Below are 25452 nucleotides of genomic sequence, written 5' to 3'. Positions count from 1 at the left end.
ACCCCTCGCGCAGGGGTCCATTGTCTACCACCTACAGCTATGAATAGAAAGCTGATTACAGCAGTCAGCATGTTGTATTCCACTGCAGGGTTGCCTGTGGCTGATCACGGCATGTTGCCATTTTGTGTGATGTCTCCCCTTTGTCATTTCCACCTGAAGTGTTTCACAGTTTTCAGTGAAAGGCTTTTTTCACTCTCCTTTTATGTCTCAACTGCAGGTTGGAAGTGTTTTCCTCTCCACTACATCATGAAGCAAATCTCTCCTCTCCCTGTCTCAAAATGACTTGTCTATTATTAAAAGCTTTTAAATGGAGCAGCGTGTTGGCTGACTACCAAATCTGCTGCCTTGTTGCCAAGGAAACACATACCCGTGGTCTCTTGCTCTCTCTTTTTTTTCTCCCCCCCCACCTCTCCTGCCTCCCCCCTCCTCCTCCTCCTCCCCTGAGGCTCATATTTCAAAACTGTCAGCAATCTGGTGCGCTCACACTGCTGCCTTTCAGCTAAAAGCTTTTTGTGCTGCAAGAGGAGCAGAATGGAGGGGAAAGGAGAGCGGACGGGAGTGGTTAGAGGAAAGGGGAGGGAAAACGAAGGGCCTCCCTCTCCGTTGCCAAGGCAACTTGATGTCACGGTGACATCACGCAGCACTAAAAGCTTTTAACCGGATTCCTCTCCTGCCTTAGGCCCCATTTTGAGTCCTCTTTCAGCTAGGCTAGGGGGAAGGGCACAGGCAGGACGCTGGTGTGTGTGCCTTCTTGCTTTTTTTTTGCATGTATCACTCCCACACCTCACACAGCTCTTAGCACAGTAAAAAGGCTTTCAAACTCTACCTCTAAAGAGATCCTGTTTCTGCAAAACACAGCCAGCACAGGCCAAGGGAACCATTTCAAAAATGGCATCAGACGATGGTTTCAGCTACCTAATGCCAGGCCATAGTGAGAAACACCGGCGGGCCCCGAACTGGACCGACGGCGAAATGAAGGCCCTCCTGTACGTGTGGGAGGAACACCACAACGAGCTGAAAATGAGCAAGAGGAACGCCAAGGTTTACGAGAAGATGTCCCAGAGGTTTTTCCAGCTGACCGGGGAGCAGCGTTTCAAAGAAGAGATCAAGATGAAAATCACCAACATGTCTTTCCAGTACAGGCAAGTGAACCACATCCTGTTTTGCACCTGTTCCTGAGTTTTGACTCCAAACTTTTGCTCTTGTGTGACTATAATAAACATCCCTTTTTTTTTTTTTTGCTTCAACAGGCGACTGAAAACCACAGTTGGTGAAAACGGGGAAACACCGGACTGGCCGTACTACAAACCCATCGAGAAGATCCTCTCCAAGCCGCTGGAGAACGGCCGGGTGAGCTCTGTGGAGTTTCAGGGCTCCGCTGCAGGTCCCTCCACTTCATCCCAGTCCACAGAGAACCTGGCCGCCCAGTCGGAGGAGGGGATGATAGGATTCCTGCCAGAGTACACAGGCTCATCAGATGAGATGGAGATAAAGCAAGAGCTGGACTCTTTGAGCTCCGACAGTGATAACACACAGGGCTCCAGGTAACACAAACTAGATGAGATCCATGTGCACGTACGTGTGTGTTTCTTAGAATACTTTTATTTAGCATAATAAGCATGTGAAATGAGAGCAGGTAATTAAATCAGTGATCAGCAGGGTGTAGAAGAGAAACATTTACAAAGCCAAGAGTCACAATTAGGGATCAAAGTTTTCTTTCAGCGATAATATGTACCGGTGTGCTAGATAGAGATTTATCTAGTGTTAAACAACACCTTGATATTAAGATTAACCGTATACAGCTAAATACAGTTCTATAAATATATATTTCTCTTATCACATAAAATACATTTTAGTTCAAGCCTTCTCCCTGACAACTGAGTAACTCTGTGGGTATAGAACAGCAAGAGAAGAAAAACAGTTAGCTGGGGTTATCTTACGCTAGAATTTCCTCTCTGCCATTTGTTATGTGTTGGACTAGTTCTTAGCTCTTGTAACAGTTTGTTACTATGTAGTTGCAGCAGATTTTACACAGCATTTATTTGAAGTAAAAATATACAGTATATGACAAAACAATAACTTTGCTTTCATCATATCAGTTCTAGCCTTATATCAACTCTGCATTTTAGCTTTTATATGGCAGTACACATCACAGGCAATTTATTTAGATTATCAAGTGTTAAAAATACTTTGAAATATTGTTGATCTTTGGATTGGAGAGAATGTTACTGTTATACTGTCTGTTATAAAAGACTGTGGTCTTAACATGAGCTTTTGAGGTAATATTCAAAGGCTATGTGTATCTTACAAGATGCAGTCTGATCTAAAAGCACCCCCCCTCCCCTCTCTGTTCTCCAGCTCCCATCCTATTTCAGCCAGGAAGAGGCATGCAAACAGGCACCTGTCCATGAAGAAAAAGAAGCTGCGGGTGATGCAGGCCATGCTGCAGCAGCAAAAGAGGTCGAGCCGAGCCATAGAGGAGACGTGCAGGGAGGTCCGTCGGGCCATGCACCAACAGAACCTGCTCCAGGTCCAGTGTCTGCAGCTGCAGGAGCGTATGATGAACCTCCTGGAGAAGATGATCCAGCCTCTGTCCACTGGAGCCAAAGACCCTGGGAAGCCATGAAGAGTGAGGGTCCAGGATCGATTGGAGAAACCATGGGCTCGCCTCACCTGTAATCTCTGATGGAGAAATAAAGTAAATTTATTTTGGATTTCAGTTACACATTGAACTGAGTGGTTCGACAATATGCTGTTATGGTGTCATCAGTCTGGATACCAGTAATGAAAGGTGACGACCTCAATGACCATAATGACATAGGCACATGTTGCCAGATTAGTCAGGCTCCGGTGTTTTCATCACATGCATATTTTGTCTCTTTCTTGATAATTTCTTCCCTTTGAAAAAACACTGTGGGAACAAGAGCCTTGCAAAATTAGACTTATCTTGTCACTTCATATTGTCACAGTGCCAGGATAATTACAAGTTGGGAAGCCTTGATGCCAAAACAGAGCAATTTGTAGCATTATGAACCAGGAGCTGAGGCAATAATCCCTGCTGTTATTGAGTGGGTTGTCAGCAAATAGCAACATAATCAGCATAAACTGTGTTAGATTTCTTGTAGATGGAAATTTCACATCTGAAATGTGTCTTAAATATGCCCCTTTTGCGCTCTATATCAAAATTGTCAGTTTAAATGTGCAGGCTTACTGTCTCCCATGGAGGAAACAAAACTGCTTCTAAAGGTATTGAGTTTTCTTTGTCTTGTTGATGAAGCTCCACAAAAATGACTGTAAAAGACAGATGAAATAATGTATTGTAAAGATACATTGACTGCTCTCGACTCGGAAAGCTATATAAAGGTGAAGCTCTTTTAGTGTTATAAATAAAGTAGTATGTGTAATAAATACTCTAATTCTATCTTCTTTTCCAAAGCGGCATCTTTAGATGTGTGTCAGTGTGACCACTGACTTGTACTTGGACTGCACAGTTAATTGGACTAAGTGTACTCCATTTATACTGTAGCATTTAATCTTGGTTGGCATTGTGCTTTTAGGATTAGACTTTTTCCCCCCTGAATACTACATTAAAAGATGACCTGTTGTCCTTTGCATTTCTGCTGAATAAACGTATAGCCTGGCCACCATTTCATGTGTTTGACTGTCATTTTCTCCACTGTTTCTCCTGCATATCTGTTTCTGCGGGGTAATTATTGAAATGCAAAGTACACAGAAGGCAAGGAGTGATAGAGCTGAAATGTTAAAGTCTCTGCCTTCCAGCCTATTTTAAGAGGATTTGGAGAAACTAGGGATTAAGTTAGTTCCATCTCACACGACACCAACTTCACACAGAAGTCACTGCCTCCTGAGTAAGAATATGTAGGCTACTGTTTTTTTGATACCTCACTCACCCTAATAATAATGAAAGGGCAACAGTTTGTCTTGGTCTGTAACACTAATCAAATTGCCATGTGACCTGCTTCATCAAATGACTGTCAGTTATTATTTCCTGTTTGCTGGAAATGTTTTGGCCACACATGTGTCATGCAGCCATGTGACTGTGTGTGCAGTGTGCACTGCACTACAGCCGTTGCAGCCCTTTGACCAGGTAGGTTTGTTTACAGACCATTCGCTGTAAAGCACTGCACCAGTGTGGAAGAAGCAGGGGGGCAACCAGGTGATTTACAGAGCAATGATGGCCAAATCATTTTGGTAAGATATGTGTTGCAATTTAATATAAATTATTTATGTGTGGAGAACTTAGTAATATGAGTATATTTCAAATATAATACATTTTCATCCGGTTTCATCCAGTTTAAGATTAGATCTTTCAGTGGGATTTAAATCGTAGTATTTCTACATTTAAGTGTGATTAGTCATTTAAAGGAACCCAGGCTTTTAAATTAGATATACCTCAGCGCAAAAATAAAGAAGGTCAACTGACATCCGTATCAGCCAATGGGCTCGCTCCAATCGTTTGAATATTGAACGCGACACGCGTGGTGATTGGTCAGAGGGCGACGTCACGTGTTCCGGAGACGTTACGCTGTCATGGTTACTGTGAAAGACGCTTTGTGATCTCCGCGGTGAGTCAATGGAGGGAGGAGGTGGTGCCGTCGTGGTGGTTTTCCCATATGGAGTACTACTGAATCACGGCGCGGAAATGTTGTTTTGAATAATTAAAAGAGGAAAAATGGAGTAGTAAAGTGACAAATGCAAACGCGTGGACTTTTATCAACGTGAATGTTAAACCTTTGGCTCTTTCCGCGGAACTTTTCGTCCTTGCAAAAGGTAATTTTAAAACTTAAAACAGTCTCATTGTGGAGCGAGTGTGTGGGACCAAAAGTTCGTGTTTAGCTTTATTTTATCGGTTTGACGTTTTCATAACGGAGTTTAACATAAACATAAAGCAGCCTCAAGGGTTCTCCAGGTGTTTCCTGTGTTGGAAAGTGTTTAACTCGTGCGGTGAGCAAAGTATTGGAGCACGTAAAAACAGAGTGGTTGACCGAAACCAACGAGTCTGGTTATCATTTCAGATGGTGGTGAGTAGGGAGCCAGCTGGCACTCTGTTTTGGGGGAAAGGGTGGAGGGGTGAATGGGGGGGTTAATTTGCGAGCTGTGTTAGGAAGAACATAAAAGCTGTGTGCCTTAACTGTGACAGATAATTGCTAAAATAAGATTGATATCAGTGTTGGCCTACTTAGTTGTTGCAGCTGGAGAAACACTCTGCCTTTCTGTGTCATAAGGTCCACATTATGTTTTCTAATATTAGCAACCCTTTTTCTTGATGTATTCAAATGCATTTAGGAAATTGCATTTTAATTTCAAGTAGTTCATTTGTGTCCAAATTTATTTTGTAAATCTCTTTTGACAAAATGCTATAATAATATGTTTAATAGTATTTTTGCTCTATGATAGAAATGCTGAGTTTATCCATTAATGGACTCTGACAGAAAACTAGCTGGCTTTTATAAAGGATTCACTTAAAGACTATCAAGCAACAATGAGCTGTTTTCAGCTTCTTAAAAGTGAGGACTTGTTGCCTTTTTATATATTAAAAATGTTAACAAAAAAAACCAATCTAAAGACAAGATAGATGAAAGCCTCATAGGCTGGGTATTTGACAGTGTTGTGTTTTACAGACTAAACAATTCATCTGTAAATTACCAGTATTCAAATGAATTATTGATTGTAAATATTCAGTAGTTTCAGCCTCAGTTTAATGTTTCAAAATTTAAAAAAAGAAATTGTTGCTGAAAGCTGATTTTAAACTGAGTTACTTCTGTGACCCCAGTCCGTTTTGTTTTGTTGTAGTTGAAGTATTGTTCAACATTGTTTCTTACTGTTTTCTCTCCACTGTGTGTAATTACAGCATGACAACCACACAATAGTGTTGGTAACCTGCAAGTGTTTCAGTTCCCACAAACACACGCACACACTGGATCTCACAATACCCTACAGCAAAAATGAGGATACAAGGACAGCCTGAGGGTGCAAGGAGGCGTCTGGATTTAAATGCAGTTGGGGGGATCAGGAGTGTGGAGGTCATCCGGAGTCGTGCAGGATATGGCTTTACTATTTCAGGACAGCGGCCATGTCTGTTGAGTGGCATCCTGGAAGGAAGTCCTGCTGACCTGGTAGGACTCAAACAAGGGGATCGCATCATGGCAATCAATGGGACTGATGTGTCCACTGCTCTACATGAGGCTGTTGTGCAGTTGATTGGCAGCTGCAAAGGACCGCTGGGGATGGTGGTGCATGCTGATGGGAGAATAATGGGGAACCCCATCCTTAATGACGCAAAATTTGGCAATGGCCCGAAGAGTGGCATTTTCCAAAAGGTCGGGGTTCTTCGCACCATCTCTGATGACTCCAACAACTCCTCCTTCAACTCTGGTCATGCTGTTGCCAACAAACTGAGGCCGGTATCAGAGCCTGACATGTCGCAGTGGTCGCAACAGTGGAGTGTTTTATCTGAGCAACCAAAGGAGGAAACGTCCAGGGTGGGGGACACAGACTCTGTTTTTACAGACGCCGAAGAAGTCAACCCAGACTGGAGTATTTTAAACATGACCTTGGTGGTTGGCTACCTGAGCTCCACAGAGCTGATTTTGAACACTACAGGGCCAGAGGAGGACTGTTTAAAAGCTATCAGGGAGCGAATACGACAGTTGGGAACCGAGCAGGACACACATACTCTGGTGATGATGAAGATTATGTTCGACTGCGTCCGCCTCTGTGATGACACTGGGGCCGTTTTGGCAGCTTTTCCTACTGAGAACCTCGTCTTAGGGGCCGTATGTGCTGAAGACCCGCGGTTTTTCTGCCTGGTCACTACGGCACATATAGTAGATGGCCAGGTACCAGATGATGGTCCTTTGCGGGCCTCCTGCCATGTTTTCTTTATCGATCCAGATTTGGGAAATCATGATGACCACAAAGCGATAGCCGGACGCTTTGGCTTTGATTGCACTCCTGATCCAGATGCTTTGGGCTGTCTGGAGTTCCCTCAGATCCCCCCAGATGTCCTTCACTTTGTCACAGTCCTGTACAGTGACATGGGAGAGGCTGTAGAGAAGCTCAGAGTAAAACTAGACATGGAAGCTCAGCAGCAAGCCAAAGAGAATGGTAGCACTGGGAAACAAGGAAGCGCCAGCAGCAACGGGGACAGTGGAATTGGAAATGCGTCCCCCCCTGAGGAGAGAGCGGACAGGGATTTCCCTTCTGCAATCCGACCCCACCCAGGGGCCCACCTCCCCAGCTGTCCGTGGGATTATCCTCCGTCTGAAGACCTCACCCCAATAAACCTCTCTGAGAACGGCCATAAACTTAATCCAGAGAACAGTGCCAGCACACATTCCCTTTCAGAGTCACTACCTGGTCCTGATTCACTAACCAGTTTTTATGGGGGTCCCCCACCCAGACTCGAGTTCCAATTTAAACCACCGCCACCTCCCCTGCCGTTGGGTAAAAAACCTAACTTTTTCGGGGACCCTCTCAGAGCTAGCCAAAAGTGGTTTTCCAAGCAAAAGTGGCCTAAAGCCCTGAACGGTGATCCAGAGGCTCAGGTGACATTCACCAACAACTGGTCCTCCAATGGTAGCCTCAGCTCCAGCACAAATAACCTCCCTCCGCCCATGAGCCAGATTCCCACAGACAGGTACCAGCCAGCAGAAGTCATGATGCCTCCCAGGGAGGAATGGACCAAAAGGTTTCTTGAACAGAGAGAGAAACAGCGCAAGGATGGTACAACCAAAAATGTGAGTAAGACAGCTTTCTTACACTTTAATGCTTAAAGTTGCAGGATTTAAAAATGGCACATTTAACACTTTTGAGAGGCTCTCTGGTCTGAATTACTGGCTCCCAAATAATCCATCACAATAAAACATTGTCTACCAACCAGTTATGTCTTAAGGTTGTGACAAGTTCACCAAAGAGAGCTGCTTTTCTTCATTTTATTGAGGCTTTAATAGGTTAAAAACTCCATAATATGCAAATATTAGAGGAAAAGCCTCAGTGTCAACTCAGGTTGATATCCATATCTGATACTGTAGGATTAAAAAAAAAAACTGATGAATCTTGTTTTTTCTCATATAGCCTGCTGTATCCTTGCAGGTAATTTCTCAGCCACGTGGTGAAGAGAAAACCTTGTACATTCAAAGTGACAATAAATAGTTCCATTGTAAGCACAGTCCCACTGAGGCGAGAGCATCTGTTTCTGTACTTCATTCATGTTTAACACAGCGACACAGGAAGTATTAAATGGTCACGGGGAGTTGAGTTTCCAGACATTTGGGGGCGGGGGGGGGGGGGGGGGTGTTAGAAAGTATGTTTTTGGTGGCACCTAAAATGAGATACAATACTACTATTTCAACAGTCAATCGGTGCTGAGTGTGAATTTAACTCGGAAAACACCTGTTGTAGCTCAATGATGTCACTGTCACAAACGTGTGGACATGGTTTTGTGTGTGGGTGTGTGTTGCTTTCCGCATTGTCCACAAGATGTCCCTGTGTTGCCATGTAGCCCCGGAAACCAGCCTTTCTCAGGAAGGCAGCAATGTTGCAGTATCTCTGAATTTGTGACTTTCTCTCAGCCACAGAAATGGCTCCAGTTAACTGGCATATAGGGCAAAATAGTTTTGTAAAGGGTTAGATGTAAAATTCAGGGCAACCATTATGTCCGTAGGCTTTTTAAACTGCCATTCCCAACATTTGCTGCAGTTTGACAAATTATTTACTTAAGCAAAGTATTTTCCTGTGTTTATAAATCAGATCTGGATCGTGTCTTTGCCCCTGAGCTTGCATTAGATCAGAACGAAAGACAATCATGCACAGGAAGCCTGGCAAATTACAGGGTAGAGCCCATGTCATGCAGTGGTAATTATCTGCAATTCTTAAACTCCTGTTCAAGCGTTAGACACAGCCTATGCAATTATAAGAATACGGATAGCTTGTTAAAATGCATTGTCATTTCTTAAGTGATAGGCAAGCAGAGCTGATTTCCAGTGGTGATTATTGACAGACTGTGAATAAGTGTGTCTATCTTGGTAATTAGGAAACAGGGTAGTTGTGCAGGTTAACCTTTATGTGACCAGTTTGCCATTATACATAAATATAGAATATTTAATGGGCAAATCTGGTAGAAATACTGACATTTTCAGCCTTTTCTCACCTCTCATACCTCATGCTCACTTCTCTTTTTGCTAATGTCACATTTACATTTTCTCTCCACCCATCATGTTTGATTATTATAATGACAATAAAGTTAAATTCACTTCAGTTGATTTAAAATTCATCACAGTAACTTGGAGCCATTGCTTTGCAATATGCTAACCTCAAAACTGCTGTCTAGAATCAAATGCAGTTATAGAGGGAAACAGTATTGACAAGCTGTCAGTTGTATCGATATTTGTGTCTTTGCTTATCCATCCCTCCTTTGTTTTTGACAGGTCTCCAGGTTTTGGGGTATGGGTGTTGCTCGTGCCTCTAAACGGCGCTCTTCCAAACGTCTCAGCCTGGCACGATCGCTGGATGACCTTGAGGTATGAAATATATATTAGTTTTTTAACTTCAAAGATTTAGCCTTTTGTTCTAAAATGATAGACAGTGTCACAGTTTGTGTGAAGTGCACCGCTTTTTTTCCCCCACATGGTAAATCCTCAGCAGTTTCAATTTCATTTCAGTATTTATTTATTTATTTTAATTCACGGTCTGACAGTCTTATGTAATTCCCATTCTGTTGGGCTTGTATTTGCAGAAAAGTTGGTCAACCTCACTAATGTGGACATTAAGGTGAACCATCCCCCCCTTTCTCACTCTGCTCCACTTTGAGCTCTTTTTTAACCTTTCATTTCCGTTGCCTTGAACTCTGCATTTGCTGCTAAACTTGTGGAAGGGGCGGCTCACAGAGTGGTCTTTGTGCGCGGCCAGAGGCATGGCCCTGTTTGTTTGGCCTCTCTAATGAGCACTGCTGCACGACTGAATATCGTGCCCACATTCTCTCATATTAATGTCGCTGTGGAACTCTTTCTCCGATGGCCTCCGCATGCATGCATTACTCATGCACACTGATTCACATTCATAAAAAACACGCACACTGTTCCTTCGGCTTATAATTGCTTCTGAATGCACAAGAGAAGACACAAAAACAAACCCCCAAAAAATGGCATACTGTATATCCACGCATTAGTCACACACAGACACACCCGCAGACCACACATTGTAATCAAAGAGGCATGCCACCAATCTCCTCCTCAGGATTTTCCCAACACACACACACAAAACAGTGCTGTTGTTAAAAAAGCTCACCAGTTCTGAGCAGGTCTGCCCCAGATATATAGTCTAAGGATTTAAAGATGGCTATAAAAGGTTACAACAGCTGCAGACTTTCTGCTTGCAAACCACAACTTCTGTGTCTTGTTGATTTACTGTAATCACTAAGACCACGCTATGCTCAGGTCCTTTTATAAAAACATTACAAACACTAAATATTCTACTTCTGAGTGGTCAAATTGGAGGAGGTTTGCACTTTTAGGTTGTGACTTATGATGTTACAATGTATTTTTTGCTTTGCTTCTGAGCTCCAAGTTGGCTGATGTATGGAGACTCCCTCACTGTGTGTTTTTGTTGGTGTTTTGTTGGTGTTTCATATTCAGTTGCTATGGCTATGGCCTCCTTGCAGTCGCTAATTATGTTGCATCTGTCAAGAGTCAAACTAATTTTGAGCTTACCGTCATTGCTGACAACTGATACACTTGTTTTCCAGGTGTTTGTTATCAGATATTTATCCCTGTTCTTTGTTCAATTTCGAATAACAGAGAACTGGGTAGCCTCGGGCTACTGTAATCAGATTTCTATTTTACACTAAGAAGGTGGAACTATTTTTCCATGGAACAAAACAGCATTGGCTTGATGGAGAGCTGGATGTTTTCACACTTATAGTATTGTACCGAGTTCACCTTCTCACCTGTAATACCAGTCCTTCACCTCTGTTGTGTGGCTGCTTTGGTAATAAGAGATGGCCTATAACCCTAAGTGCCAGTAATGTCAAAAATGCTTGCCTTTTGTGTGGTAGCATCATGGGTAATATGATTTCTGCACATAATCCACCTATGACATGCCGATGGTAGAGTAAGTGGACTGACTTTGGTTTGCTTTATGTAGAATACCTTGTGGGGGTCCATATAATGATAGTTTGTGTTCAATTAAACAACAAGACTTGGATTTTGATGCTGGAATTATTTAGTTATGAATGTCAGACATTTACATTGTGCAGATTGACTGCTGGACTGCTTTGTCTCTGCCAGCAAAGCTAAGAAAGTCTGAATTTAGCAAGCTGGATTAATGCTTCCTGCTAAAGGTAAATCACTGCATTTCTTTGGTTTACATAAGATACTTTTTGTTGCCAAAAAGAAGAACATTTAATAATCTCTTGTGAGGGAAAGATCCGTTTTTGTCAAAACAGTGGTAGGAATGTATTTACATTTATAAAATTGAATATATTTACTGCTGTGCAAACAGAGGTGTTCTTTTGTTTGTTTTGTTCACAGCCATATTGACTGCAGTTGTCAAAGGAGTGAATTTCCCCCTGTCCAAAAGTCTGCAAGTGGTCCAAGATTTTGTACCCTTGGATGTTTGGTAAAATTTGTATGACTGTATGATCCCTAAGGCAAGTTATAGATGTTTCCAATTAGTGCTGCGAGTGGTACTGGAGTTTTTGAGGTGAATTTGAGGATTAAAAAAAAAAAAGTTAACAGCAGAAAAGTTAGCTACCCATAACATAAAACAAACATTTTTGATTTTCTTCAGTTAAAAGATACCTCAGATATGTCCTTACCAAACGATGTACTGCCAACACTGTTTTTAAATCACTACAGACATCTCTTCAGAGTTTCCATGCTGTAATTTGGTGTTATTAAATGGACAATTTATTGACTGGGCCCTACTTCTTCAAGGATAGCAGCATCCAACAAAAGTTTCTTATGGTTGCATCCAACTCAAGGTTTTTCAGACGGCCTCGAACAAGGCAACGGTATTTAAGCCGTCTACTTTTTCAGGCGGGTCGTCGTGGGCCTATACATTCTGAGACATTACACCATAGGGAATGCTTTATGGCTGTCAACGGCAATTAGATCCTCACCTCGCACTTGGCCCGGGGGCTCTCATTTCAAGGGCTTCACCCTGAGTTCATGGTCAGGTATCAGATAGCGCACCCCTGCCACCGCAAACCAAAGCCCATCCATTGGCATTACCCATGATGCAGGGGTTTATAGTTGGAGAATCAGTTGTGTTTACTGTTAGAAGCAACATCGACACAAGCTTCAATACTGGAATCTATGACATCATCATGTATCAGGTAAGTAGAGCATGGGAGCTATTCTCGGTTGAATTCTGTGCTCCACTTCAGAGGGAATAGAGATATAGAGTGATCAACCTATCAATCTAAACTGTTGACCTTGACTGCTTGAAGTGCAGGTACAGACTTGAAGGGGTTTTGAAGTGTTTGATTTCTGCTGCACTTCCTAACTCGTGTGTCCTTTCGAAGGATGTCATTGAAGGACTCTTCTCATGGCAAGTGTAGCATGAAAAAATGCGATAAGCTCTCAGTCGGTGCACACATCTGGACTCACAAGGATACTGTGAGACTATTTTGGAGTTCACCATCAGCGCTCGGGGGTCAGACCCTTGCGGATAACCCCTGGATCGTGGCCTCGCTACATGTTGCGGTTGAGCCCAGAACAATTTGGACGCGTGAGGCCGTGTTGCTTTTTCCATGGTCGGCGGTGTGCGTCACAGTGGCTTGCAGAGGAATGAGCAAATGCTTGTTATTTTTCTTCACATTACAAAGACTCTGACACGTAGCTTTCGCAACCCACGCACCCAAGTCAGAATAGCATACATATAATCTCGTGCTTTTGGACATGCTTCGATTGTATGTGTGTGCCTTTCTGGCTCAGCAGTGGGAGAAACTGCTTTATAATTCTTGCTGATTCGTTTTCTCTCCGCATCTTGTGATGGGGAAGTGTTTTGATGTATGCTGAGCGTTTTGTTGTCAGATCCTCTTATGTTTGGGCATGTTGAAGAATGTGCAGCTTTGGCACCTCCATGAGCCATACTGAAAATGCCCCCACATCCCAGAGCTCCAACCGCTATGAGCCGATTTCTTCTTCATCGTCACAGACTCCTTGATTTTTTAGATTTTTTTTTAGCTCCAAACAGATGCTTTGCCGCCCGTGATGCTTTGCAGATGACGGCGTGTTCAACTTTACAGCGATGACACCATTTGCCGGCTGCTGTGCCTTGTCTTCTGATGTGTTGCTGCATGTGAAAACATCTGTTATTGTGACCTGTGAGTGTATGCACACTGTTTTATTCAGGCATACTCCCGGCGCCTGCTGGGAAATTTGGGGCACCTTTTTTTTTGCTCCATCAGTGTGAAGTTTCTCCTTTTAGGTGTGGAGACATTAGCAGCTCTTGTTTGCACGCTTGTGGGTAATAGATCTATCCTGTGGGCGTAGCAGAAACCAAGAGAAGGCATGAAGACACAGAGACGGGGAGGGAGGTAAACAGAGAGGGAAAGAGGTGGAATTTACAGCAACGAGAGAGAGAGAGAGAGAGAGAGAGAGAGAGAGAGAGGAGGGGGTAGAGGGAGAGAGAGAGAGCAGCAGAGAGTAAGAGAGAGAGAGAGAGGAACCGGCAGCAAAGGAAGAGAGAGGGAGCTTTTGAACTCCCAGTAGCTGTCAGGATTTTCGGCTCTCTTCCACGCTCTCTCCTCCCCCGTTGAGCTCTGTCTCTCTTCACTGCAAACATTGACTCGCACACGCACCGCGGAGCTCCAGCGGATGGACTCGTTCACACACACCAGGTGTGTGGAGCAGCGCTGAAGAGAAAGCCAAACGCACGCACGCAGTGCCATACATGGAGCAAACTTTAACTCTCAACTCCGTAAGTCTTTTTAAGTCTTCCTCATTTTGTCCGTCTCTGCTGCTCTTCTGTCCACTGATGCCATCTTCATCTCTCACACTGGTGGTATCCTCCCCTGCCACCGTTAACTTTTCCTTCTTTGGGCTCTTTGTAGCTCCTGTTGTAGCCTTTTGAGCGGCATACAGTGGTTAGCTTGTGTGGTCTGTCAGAGGAATGTTTTGAGCAGTGCCAGCCGAATCCTCATGTGCTTTATGGTACACACAGCGCTGCTGTCTACTGCAAAATGTGCTCTAACATCACATATCGGGATGCATGCTGACTTTAAATTAGACGATATGTTAAAAAGGGTTTTTATGATGTGACCCAGGATTATTCTTGAAAAACTGTACGGGGCCTTTGAATGAAGCGCGCCCTGTTGCGCTCGCCCAGAGAAGTGACCCCCTTTTTTTTTTTTTGGCAAGTCAGTTGGTGCCATTGGAAGAAGTGAGATTCAGTGCGAGAGAAGCAGATGAGAGGTCGTTGTTGTTGGACAGAATCAAATCCTCAGTGAATGTACACTAGCGCTGTGTGTTTGAGGTCGTCGTGTTACAGCGGTGGTTCAGTCTGAACTTGAAATGGTTGCCTGTGGGTTTACCTCGCCACTACTGGCATTGTGCAGGCATGTCCCTGCTCTGATTCACCATCATTATTCACTCATCTCCAGAGCAAGCTTAAGAAAATATGTGTGTGTGTGTGTTTTTGTGTGTGAGGACTGCCAGGAAATGATGCAAATTAAACACACATAAGCAACAATCAAGTGGCGTTATGATTATTAATATTGTGTTTTGGTGTCATTTGCTAAATTTAGATGGCATGCCTCATTATATACATTTCTCTCGCTATTTTTGATGTGGGTGCTATAACTTGAGAGAATGTGTTCCTGCGGATCAGCAGCAGACGCAGGCGAACACGAAGCACTTTTATCTCACTGACATCACATGGCCGGTTCTGGAGTGTGGGTGGACAGTTGCGCTCACGAAATGTGTCCTTAGGCTAGCATTATAGGATGCAAAGACTAAGCAGCCTGACATTTTCTAAATGTCTCTCCATGATGATTCCTTCTCTTCTTTCCTTCCTCCTGCAAGAGGTTTTTTTTATTGCAAATTACATAGACTCCTCTCTCCAAACCCACTAACTGGAAAAACAGTACATTAACACAACAAAACTTGAGTAGAAGTTATTTAGCTGTCCAGCTGCTGCTGCTCCGCGTATGAATATGCAACAGCCAATAACCAGATGACCAGATGTGGCTGTGGTTTGCTGAGTTTGCTATTTGACCAAGCTGTAACCACGGAAAATACCCGCTGCCTCTCCATCTCTGGACCGAGACTTCGCTGCAGCTCCGCTCTCACACCAACGCCATGACATCATCTATCGACATTCATGATTATGATATATCTTTTCACCTAACCGCAGAGCTCCTCAACATCCCCCTGTTGATTGGCTATAGGAAAAGCTGTCAGAACCAGGATGTCTATGGATGTGATACACAACCCCTGGAAATGATTCATTCCACACTCACTGTTTACCTTCCTCAAACATACTATTATTAAATGTCTCTGCTTCACTGAAGGGGAATCTGCTGCCAAGGGTGTGGAGGTTACTCAACGAGGAATGGCTTCAGAACTGCCAAAGTCTTTTATCACCTTCACTGGTAACAGTTCAGACTTGTCTCCGATACATGGGCTGCTCGTCTTTCGTACTGTTTACCTCACACACCTGTATTTCAGACAACGCCGGGGTTACGCTTGCTTCATGGCTGAGACGCCAAGAGAGAGAAGACAAGGCTGTCTTGTTTTAACTGGAGGGGATTGCAGGATGGCTTCGGGAAGCTGAATGCAACCGGTATCGTTTTGGCCTTGTGTTGGCAAAAGATGCTGCGAAATCAGGCCAAGGTCTTGTCTGTTTCGCACTGTGGAAATCATAAACATGGATTATTGGGGGCAGCCAAGTTACTCTCCCTGTGATGTTGTGAGGGATTGGCTTGGCAGTCTACTTTGACAACGTAAACACTAACTTTCCCTGATGAGGTATTTTCATAAACATCTTCATCCCGTCGTCAACATAAATAAACATGATATTTATGGTTATATGGCACGGTTATTGGACGATATCCTTGCTTCAGGTTGAGTCAAAGGCCATATATTGTTCATGTTTTGTCCTGCCCCATTCGTCATGCTGTTTCCCAAGGTAGTAAATGAAAATGTTGCCCTGAGATGCAAATTATGTAGTGCAAATAAATGAATGGCATATTGTGAAATATACTGTATGCTTAGGAAAAGGGGGGGACCGGCACTGTCATTTACATGTGACAGAGATGAATAAAACAAGCTTTTCTCAGGAAGGGTGTGTGTGTTCACAAGGCATCACATCATTTGTGAGTCCCCAACTGCTTTTTTTTCCACCTCTGTGAACATTGCCATGAGCTCGTTATCTTGCCAAATGCCAGTAGTGACTCAGTGCCACCCTTAAGTTTGGTTTAACTTGTCACCTCAGGTTTTGTGCATGACCAAGATGATTACAAAACTTACTTGCACGGAAAGTAAAGGATTGTGTCCGTTGCTTGTCACTGGCAGCGTATGGCCTTGTACATTCCCCAAAAGGGCAGATATTCATTCATATCCTGACCTTATCATTACACAACAAATGCACCCAAAGCACCCAAGACTTTTCAAAACAGCGTGCGCTAAGCTTTCATGTAGCTCCTTGGAAAACCTGGGGGGGAACTCACAGGGCTAATTATAAGTGTCAGGTTTCAGGTTGGAAAGTCCATTTCTGGTGTTTTTTATGGACGAGGAGAGCAGTCAGAGGGTGTGGTGGCATCTTATGTGGTTTACCCACCTAAAGCCCTCCAGGCTCATGTGAGCGCAGCCTTTTCTCTATGACAATAAATTGAGATGGGAGGGGTCGTGGTCACTGTTTCTAGTTTCTTTCTCTGAAGTTATTCTATTTTTGAGGGGGTTCAGCTGTGCCTTACAAATCAAATGTATTTTTGTTTTGTTTGTTACTTATTTTGTGTAGTGTTTTCCCAAAACCAGCCTGTCATTGATATGCCAATATTCCCCTTTTGTCACTTTAACGCAACAAAGGGAGTTAAAGTTAGGCTTCCTTACACACACATGAGTAGTAGTGAGCAGTGAGTTCAAAATATGTGAGCTGACGGGTTCAGGCAGAGTTAAAATCTGTTGATATCAGAATTCATATTGTTAGAAGTTGGGAAAGACACATTCTGATATTGGTGAAAGCACCACATTCATGACCCCGGGAGAAGTAGGGCAGCAAAGGGAAAAGGGTAAACATATCCACTCAGATGAATGCTAGCACACCCTGTCAGCTTTTTTATCAGCAACAAGTGGCTAACACATACACGCGCGCGCGCAGGAATGCACAAATCATAGTAATGCCACTTTAATCTAGACAAGAGCAGGCCTGCACCCATCTGCTGCGGCTAACCAGTCGGAGTTTTGGGAACAGGCAGTAGATTACTGCTGATCAGAGGGGATTAAGAGATGAAATGCACTGTGACGATGACGATGGCCTCTGTTTGCATGCAAATCACTCATGTCTTTAAAGATACTGAGAGCAACTCATTTGTTTACCGAGAGGATTACATTTAAAAGCCGCCTCGACACAAGTCTGGTCTATTTACACGGCTCACGATCCGGGGCCAGACGTGCATCCACCTAGCGTGATTTATTTTAACGTCTGAGGTGGGATCTTGATCAACATAAAAACCCTTTTTATAAGATTAGTTTTTTTTTAATTAAGCTCTTCAGAGATCAACATAATTAAATCACAACTAAAATGTTGGCTTCCCACTCCAGTGCCTAAGTGTAGTCTCATCTGTACACAAACACACAACATGATGAATTTCACATCCGAAACTCTTGCCTGCCAAAACACATTTTCTAATTTCTTCTTTTAGTTAGGGTCAGGGTTTCGGTAAAGGACCTGCCAGTCAGGTGAGACAATGGGGGGGGCTGAACTTGATAAGCTTTGCTTCTTTCAGCCCCTTCTCAAACTTGCACAGTATCATTGTTGTTTTGTTTCTTGTTACATAGATTGTTTGTCTTTTGATGTGCTTGTTTGAGACAAATAAAAATCAAATCAAATCAAAACAATAATTGTGACAAAGACATTCAAAGGATGGTTTTTCTTCCCCGCCTTCTAGTTTGTGTGTTTGTGAAATCAAAACCTTACATGGCTTAATTTTTTAGGGAAGTTTTTTTTTTTTACTGTTCAGTTGTGTTACATGGATTTCAACACCACTGCATCTAATCTAATATTTAAATCCATGATAAACTGTGTGTGGGTGGGGAAGGTAAGAGCTGAATCATTTCAAGATTGAAACTGACATTGAGTATCAGTGTTATTTTATTTCTCAGGCTTTTGTGAGAAATATTTCCCTATACTTTCCTAATGGAGAGTGATGGAGGTGAACTATTAGGATGTTCTGTACAAGTCATGAAAAATACAATTTTTTGTCTGAAGGGACTCAATATAGAGTTTCATGGCTTGACATCTATAGACATAATACACATGCCAAAACCCAGACGGATGCTAATTGTGCTCATGTTGTTTACCATTCCTGATCTGTTAGCATCACATAAGCATGCTGACCCCATCAGATCCTTGCTAACGCGATAGAGTATCTGGCAGTTTTGTGGTGACAAACAAGATTTGCCATAGTTAAAACACTGAACTTCACTTTTTTATTAACCCGACAACGATCATACACAAGGTTGTCTCTTGTCTCCACTTAGATATTGTCAGAGGAGTTTTATAATTCTCTAAATCAGTCCGACTCCCTCTCTCTCTCTCCCACACTCCTTGCTTGGTTGGGAAATAAATGTCTCTTCCATCTTATCAGTCGCCGCACCCTCTCCCTCCCTCCCTCAAAAGGAAGTTGCAAGGCTCTTTCTTGATGTTATTTTCAGGGAATAGTTTGTCGTCTGCGGCAGATAGCAGGTCCAGATTATTTTCCGTCTTCGGTCAAGATTGCCTGATGGAGAACTTGACATGCAATTAGTTAGGTCTTATGACAAACTGTGCGTATTGTCACTGCACAGTCTGTCTTAGAAAAAAGTTTCCCAAATTGATTAAATCATGTGGAGGCTCATGCGCTCATGTGAAGCCTTTTTACTTCGTGGCAACGGACTCGAGAGTTCCGCAGCAAGCAGCTGAAAAATGCTTTTCCTCGAGGCATTTTGTCTGAAAAGTCCCAACATGCTTTGCTCTTGTTGTCTGCTTCTAAGCCGTGCTCACCTGGCTGCAGTGAACGCTCTGCCTCAGGGGTGTCAAAGGGCAAAAGAAGAGCTGAAGGGCTGAGCCAAACTCTTTTCTTTGTCCTGTGATTTTGTGATCACAGTTATGGGTGACTCAGCTCAGCGCCGCAAATAGCCTCTAATTACTGCATAGTAGATTTTTATCTGTGCAGGAAGGTGAACACGTTCTGCCTGTGGTAGTGCATACAATGTGATTATCTGCATAGCGCAGTGTTTTACATGAATACCATTTTACACTCCCAAGAATATCAAACTGTGACTTTGTGAAGTCACTGCCAATTCAGATTTGGGAAGCATAGTCAAGCTTCTCCCGAGAGTTAACTTGTTATTAGATATTTCTGAGATGCTCCTGGAGCTGTATCAACGCTGTCCGCAATTAGTTTTCACACAGCTCCTCCATTTGCATTGTGCATTTCCAATGCTTTGCATTGTGGGACGGTAATGTCCGTCAAAAGCGCTTCACACGCTCACCCAGAAGAGAGGTGAAATTGATTATTGGCACAGTCTTTACCCTTTTTCTTTGTGAATGCAGTGTGTACACAAAATTAAAGGGATAGTTCACCCAAAATTCAAATTTCACTCATTATACTCACCCTCATGTTGACTAAGGGCTGGGAGAAGTTTCAGAGTCCTCCGTGCCTTCTCTGAGTTACAGCAGGGCTCCGTGCAGCACTGCATGTCCACATGACGGTTGCGAACGGACACCACTTTTCTTCGTCCAAAAAGACACACCAAAAAACATCCAAATACCTCCATAGTGCTCGTCTGTAATGTCCCTCTTGTATTGAAGCCCCAACATGAGAAATTGTTCCGAAAAAAAAAAAAAAAAGTATTAAGCTTGTTTGTAGCGGAAGCTCCCAGCACTGCTCTTCCGCGATTTGCGGAGCCGTGATCTGGGTGTCAATGCAAATCGCGCGAGATTTGGACGGACCAGGAAGAGCAGTTTGGGTGAACTATCCCTTTAAGTTTTAGGTGACATGTAAGGAGAAAGTAGAACACCGCTTTGTTTTCTTTAGGTCCCAAATGCATTAGATGAGGTGTTGATTGGATAATCAGGCCACCTTCAGACCGACATCGTGTCAGCATCACATGAGACGAGCACTTGTCTAAATCATTCCAGTCAGACTGCTGCATGGACGCAGCAGGTGTACTGATGTAGAGAGCTTCATCAAAAAAACAAACAAAAAAAAGAAAATTGGCATCTGGCAGTGTATTGTGTTGGTCAGTCCGATATTAAGCACATGGGGCTAAGGGATATGCACACAAAAAAGAGAAAAGAAAACACATTGTGATTGTTTTGGCAGGTATTGCATTTGAGACATGAGTCATATCACTTGGAGTGGTTATGTTTAGTTTTCATTTTCACTGAAAAAAGTATAAATATTATGATGATGTGTGATGATTTTAGTGAACAAGCATCTTCCTTTATGTGTAGAGAATATTATGTGTGGACCTGGGTTTCTCAGTAGCACCACAATGCTGTATTTATAGTACGTTGCAACACATTTTACTTTAGTATCCAAACTCTTATGAATTCCATTATATTTTGATTAGTTGTTCAGCCCTAGTAAGCACACATCTCTGCTGAAGTGCTTTGAAATGTGAATCATCATCATCTTTATCCAACCTTTATTTAAGCCTTGAAAATCATTGAGGTTTCCCTCATTCGCAATGATGTCGAGATACAGAAAAAGAAAAAGATCAAGCAAACATTAATATGGAAATAAAACAGTAGGAGACAATACTTGGTGCTCGGTAAAACTGGATTTCGACTGGATTGGATTGTCATTCATTGAGACAAAATGATTGTCATTGCAGTAACTTTCCAGGGTTGAAAAAGGGTTGCAGAGTTTTAGGCACGTGACGAGCTTTTAAAACCTGTCCTTCAAACTCCACTAAAACTGGACGTCCTGGATCGTATTTCGCCGCCTACAGCAACACTCCCCACTACCAGCACAGCTTTGATTTATTTTTTCGTTAACCCAGAGTCCATTAAAAGACCTCGAAACCCTTGTTCTGATAGTGAAATTGGGAAGGCTTTGTCCAACTTTTCAAAATGCACAATTTGACAATGACACTCACTTCACACCGTGGTTGGCCAGGTGTGTGGAGGTGTGAAGGTAAGCAGGGTACGAGTGTTTCTCTCAACCTCTCGTTCTTCAGTTGTTACACAGCTACTGTACTTGTCAATTTCTGTGTGTGCAATCAAGTGCAACATATGAAAGCCTTTAAAGAGCCACTGTCCAAACATGTTCACCGTTATTTATCCAGATTACAGTTCACATCTATTTCAGTGCCAATACAAACACAACACTGTAAAACCTACTGCATTTGAAGCACAGAGACCTTTTCTCTCGCTCTGTCCTCGTGTGCGCTTTCTCTTTCGTGTTTACATACATGAACACACACACACACACACACATACACCTCTCCGGCGGTGTATGACTAACATGTCATCTGCAGTTGCCCCCCTTCCAAAAACCAGCAACACAGACCTGCACATATGGCAAACATCCAATTCCAAAAGTGATAGACCGTATAAAAACCTAATTAAATGCGAGAAATCTACCATGAAAAACAGGCTGTTAATAAACACTGTATCTCATTCATTATTCACGGCAAAATTAAGTCCGAAGAATGCTCGCTCGTTTGCCACGGGAAAAACCTCAGAGAATGAAACCACCCATGCTATAAGAATAATAGTTGGTCTCCAAAAACAGTTGGCATGTTGATTGCAGAGATTTGCCAGATATGTGGAGGCACAGTACTGCAGCGGAGACAAGGAGTGATGCCAGGATAAAAAAATAGAAATAAAAAAATAAATCTTTTTCTGGTACATGAGCTAAATTGCAAGCAGAAAACACCAATTGACTCGCTTACCGTCCGGGGCGTAAGAATGGAGCTCTGTGACAGCGGGTAATGAAGCCCAAGAGTTCACCAAACTTTTATTTTGATTAAACAAAAATGCATCTGGTTTCAATTTTAACTGACTGAGTATTTTTTTTCTCTCTTGAAAGAAAAAAGAGAGAGTTCCCCGACTGGAAACAAAGGGGGGGGGGGGGGGGCAGTGTGGTTTTGACATAGTGAGTGTGTGTGTGTGTTTTTGTGAGGAGGACAAGGAGGGGGGGGTTGATTCATCTGATTCCTTCATGCCACTGTGGCACAGGCTGTATGTATTGTCAGGTGGGTTGCCATGGCAACAGCTGCGGAGTAAGGAAATCTTTCTCTCCTCCTTCGCACCCCCCCCCCCTCCTCTTCCCCGTTCTCCCTCTCCTCCTCTTTCTTCCTTTCTGTCCAGTACCTTGTCAAATTTCTTGCTCCCTTTTTTTCCTCCCTCCCTCCCTCCCTCCCTTTCGTCTCCCTCGCTCCGACTTGTACAGACATGGTTTGCAAGAGTTTTTGGGTGGGGAGTGTTCAGGTATGCATTTTCACACACACACACACACACACATACTCTGTCTGGTGTGCTGCTGGTGTAGCTTCTAGGGAACAATGAGTCTCAAAAAGAGACTTTCCTTCAAGAGGACCTGGAACTTCGGCTCCGTAAGTAAACTGTGGTTCGCCGACCAACCCTCCTCTACCTCCTCCGTATGAAGCGGGGAGAGTCTTTTTGTTCAGTCAGCTGTTTTTCTCATTAATCTCCCTCTTTGTCGCTCGTTGTCTGTCTCCCACTCTGAACAGCTGTTTGAAGCGGCGCGGTGACTTGTGGTTGTTTGTTTGCGGGGTGCTAGAATCAGCCTTGACTTGAAAGAAAGTAAAACTTTTTTTGACAATGGTTTTTTTTTTTTTTTCTTATTTTATGTGAGTGTGGCAAAGTCTTGAAGAGGGTACATCTCAACCCAGTTTTTGGAAAGCGGGGGACATGCCTAAACAAGCCCAAAAGATAAAAGAACTCACTTTTAAAACATCTGAAATCCAGTCTTTAAAGAGGTTTCTAAGGATCTCATTAACATGTGTGTGAATGGAGTTGATCTTTCAGCTATTCAAACGGATGAAAGCGTGGTCTACCAGTCATGATGTCTCACTCCATATCGTACACAGAAATCTGTCGCTGTGATCATCAGCGTTCCTTCGTCATGTGGTGTCTCGAGATGCCAGACTGTGTGTGTCGTTGGGGGGGCCGTGCCACAGTAGAGCCAGAGTTGTGTTTTCCCACTGCAGAAGCCAAATCACACTCTCCTCAGAGACAGAGGGGGGCGCCCACTGTGACTCGAATCCTGATTTTGCCCATTTGGTTGATGACAACATAACGTGGACATCTTGCAGAGGCTTTCCCCACTGGGAAATGGGACATTTGCCAATTTAACCCTGATATGAAAGAGATCAAAGAGGGTCCGTGCTACTTGCAGAGCCACCCACAGTGGACCGGCTTGTTGTCACCGCCGGAGGTGTCGACAGAGGAAGGGGTTGTGTGTGTGTGGACAAGAGGTGATCGGGCTCCTGGGTCATCGCTTCAGCCTCATTGATGCGGGGGGGGGGGGGGGCACTTGAGGCCGAGGAAGCAATAACGAGTTTAAAAAACACACACAGTGGTGTGTGTGGTCTAACCCCTGCAGCCTCATACACACAAACATACACAAACACTCTGTATGTGTTTGCCAGCCCTGCCTGGTCAACCTTTACAAGTATCATGTGTAATGATGTCATTGTATGGAAGAAAAGGGCTTAAACGATCAGTCAGTCTATTGATTAGTTAATCCCCAGATTATTAACCAACAATTATTGATCGTGTAGGCCATATACGAGGCTAAACAGCCATGTTTTTGTTGTTTCCAGCCTCTCAGTGTGAGGGTTTTTTGTTTCTGTTTTACATCACTGTAAACTAAGTATCTTTTATAAACTAACATCTAGCCACATCTTTTGGGTTTGTACTCAGTTGGATAAAACCAGCTCTTTCATTATTTTTCAAAACTTCCTGTTGTGACACAGACAATTAAGTCTATCACTGGCAAAAAAAAAAATCAGCAAATCACCCAGTAATGAAAATAATTGTTACTTTGTTGTTACCCATTTGGGAATGTACATCAGTTTGGGAGTATAATCTAATAAGTATGTGACGCACTTGCTGAGATCAGTTGCAATATTTCCTTCATTCATTCATTCGTTCATTCATTCAGGGGCTTAGGCGTGCTTACTCAACCTATGACACATTTGCCGTTGACATAATTCTCCTCTGACACGAGTGTGTATGATTTGTTGCAACTCTGTGGAATTTTAACTCCTACAAAATGTTGATATATATAAGTCATTTGTCATCTAAGAAGGAAAATGAATGAGTGCACTTTATTCTTTTCTTTTTTTTTTTTTTTAAAGCTTCAGCCTGGAAACCTTTTTGTTTGTTCAAAGTTTACGTCACCGCGTGTGATGTCTGTCTCGTCCTTTAAAATGAACCACAGTCACAACAGTCCATATATTTAAGGTTAGATGGTTTTTAGCTGTTTTTAGATCCAAAGGGGGGAACAGACAGATGGAGTGGGTGTTCTCTCTTTTCTCTCTCCTCTGTTTCAGCTTTATGTTGGTCCTCATCCTTTTACCCACCCATGATTACTGTACACATGCTGGCCACCACAGAAGGGGCGGCTTTTTGGGTGTTGACTATACGGGGCTGGACTCAGCAGCAACAGAGTTGTAAAGAGGCCTATGACGGACAATTAGTGGTTTTGTGGTCTATGTCTGATAGAGCTTTTGCATGTGGTTGTTCCCAAAATGGAACAACGCGTCACGTCAGTGCTCATGACTGCGACTACTTCCCCCTGCCTGTACAGATGGCAAGCTGAATAAGCTGCTCCAGTAGATGTCTGGACTTGTTTCTCGGGCCGAATGACCCATTTGAGAACCACCAATTGCATCAGAATTCAGAGGAAGTTAGAAATTAGAAATGGATTAAGTCATTAAATCAACATCCACCATTTTTTGTGTCATCTTCCTAATGGTATTGCACCTCCAGAATCTACTATTATGCAATTTCACCACAGCCCAAACTGTGCTAATGCTCACAGGAGACTCGGTTAGATATATTAGCAGCCTTGAATATTCACACTTTGAAGTGGCAGCTCAGAAAACACTCTTCTGGAAATAGTCTCCCCTTTTCAGACGAATCCTCCAACGCACCGATTTTTCAAGTGTTCTTGGACCGAGCTCGAAGATGTGCCTCTCATATCCTCCCCCCTGCATTTAAATTTATTTATATTTGCGACGACAGCCT

The 25452-nt window shown here is 43.2% G+C and overlaps 2 protein-coding genes across 2 annotated transcripts in view; both read left to right on the top strand.

Annotated features, from left to right (window-relative positions):
* Window positions 1-532: 532 nt before the first annotated feature.
* Window positions 533-2626, top strand: msantd1 (Myb/SANT-like DNA-binding domain containing 1; the record flags this gene model as incomplete). Its single annotated transcript, XM_083993111.1, has 3 exons — window positions 533-1142; window positions 1251-1544; window positions 2359-2626. Exons 1-3 carry the CDS (start codon window positions 889-891, stop codon window positions 2624-2626), a joined length of 816 nt encoding a protein of 271 aa, XP_083849237.1. The 5' UTR covers window positions 533-888.
* A 2042-nt stretch (window positions 2627-4668) lies between these two features.
* The window catches only part of LOC311001606 (regulator of G-protein signaling 12-like), a 31436-nt gene continuing 10652 nt past the window's right edge, over window positions 4669-25452 (top strand). Inside the window, exons 1-3 of the mRNA XM_083992709.1 lie at window positions 4669-4791; window positions 5873-7760; window positions 9450-9542. Of these exons, the coding sequence (XP_083848835.1) occupies window positions 5967-7760; window positions 9450-9542 (1887 nt within the window). The 5' untranslated portion in view covers window positions 4669-4791; window positions 5873-5966. The remainder of the gene's footprint in view (window positions 4792-5872; window positions 7761-9449; window positions 9543-25452) is intronic.

This window comes from Trachurus trachurus, assembly GCF_905171665.1.
Source record: "Trachurus trachurus genome assembly, chromosome: 18".
Taxonomy (NCBI): Eukaryota; Metazoa; Chordata; class Actinopteri; order Carangiformes; family Carangidae; genus Trachurus; species Trachurus trachurus.
The sequence above is the reverse complement of the archived record's forward strand: the minus strand, read 5'-3'. Positions and strand labels throughout refer to the sequence as shown.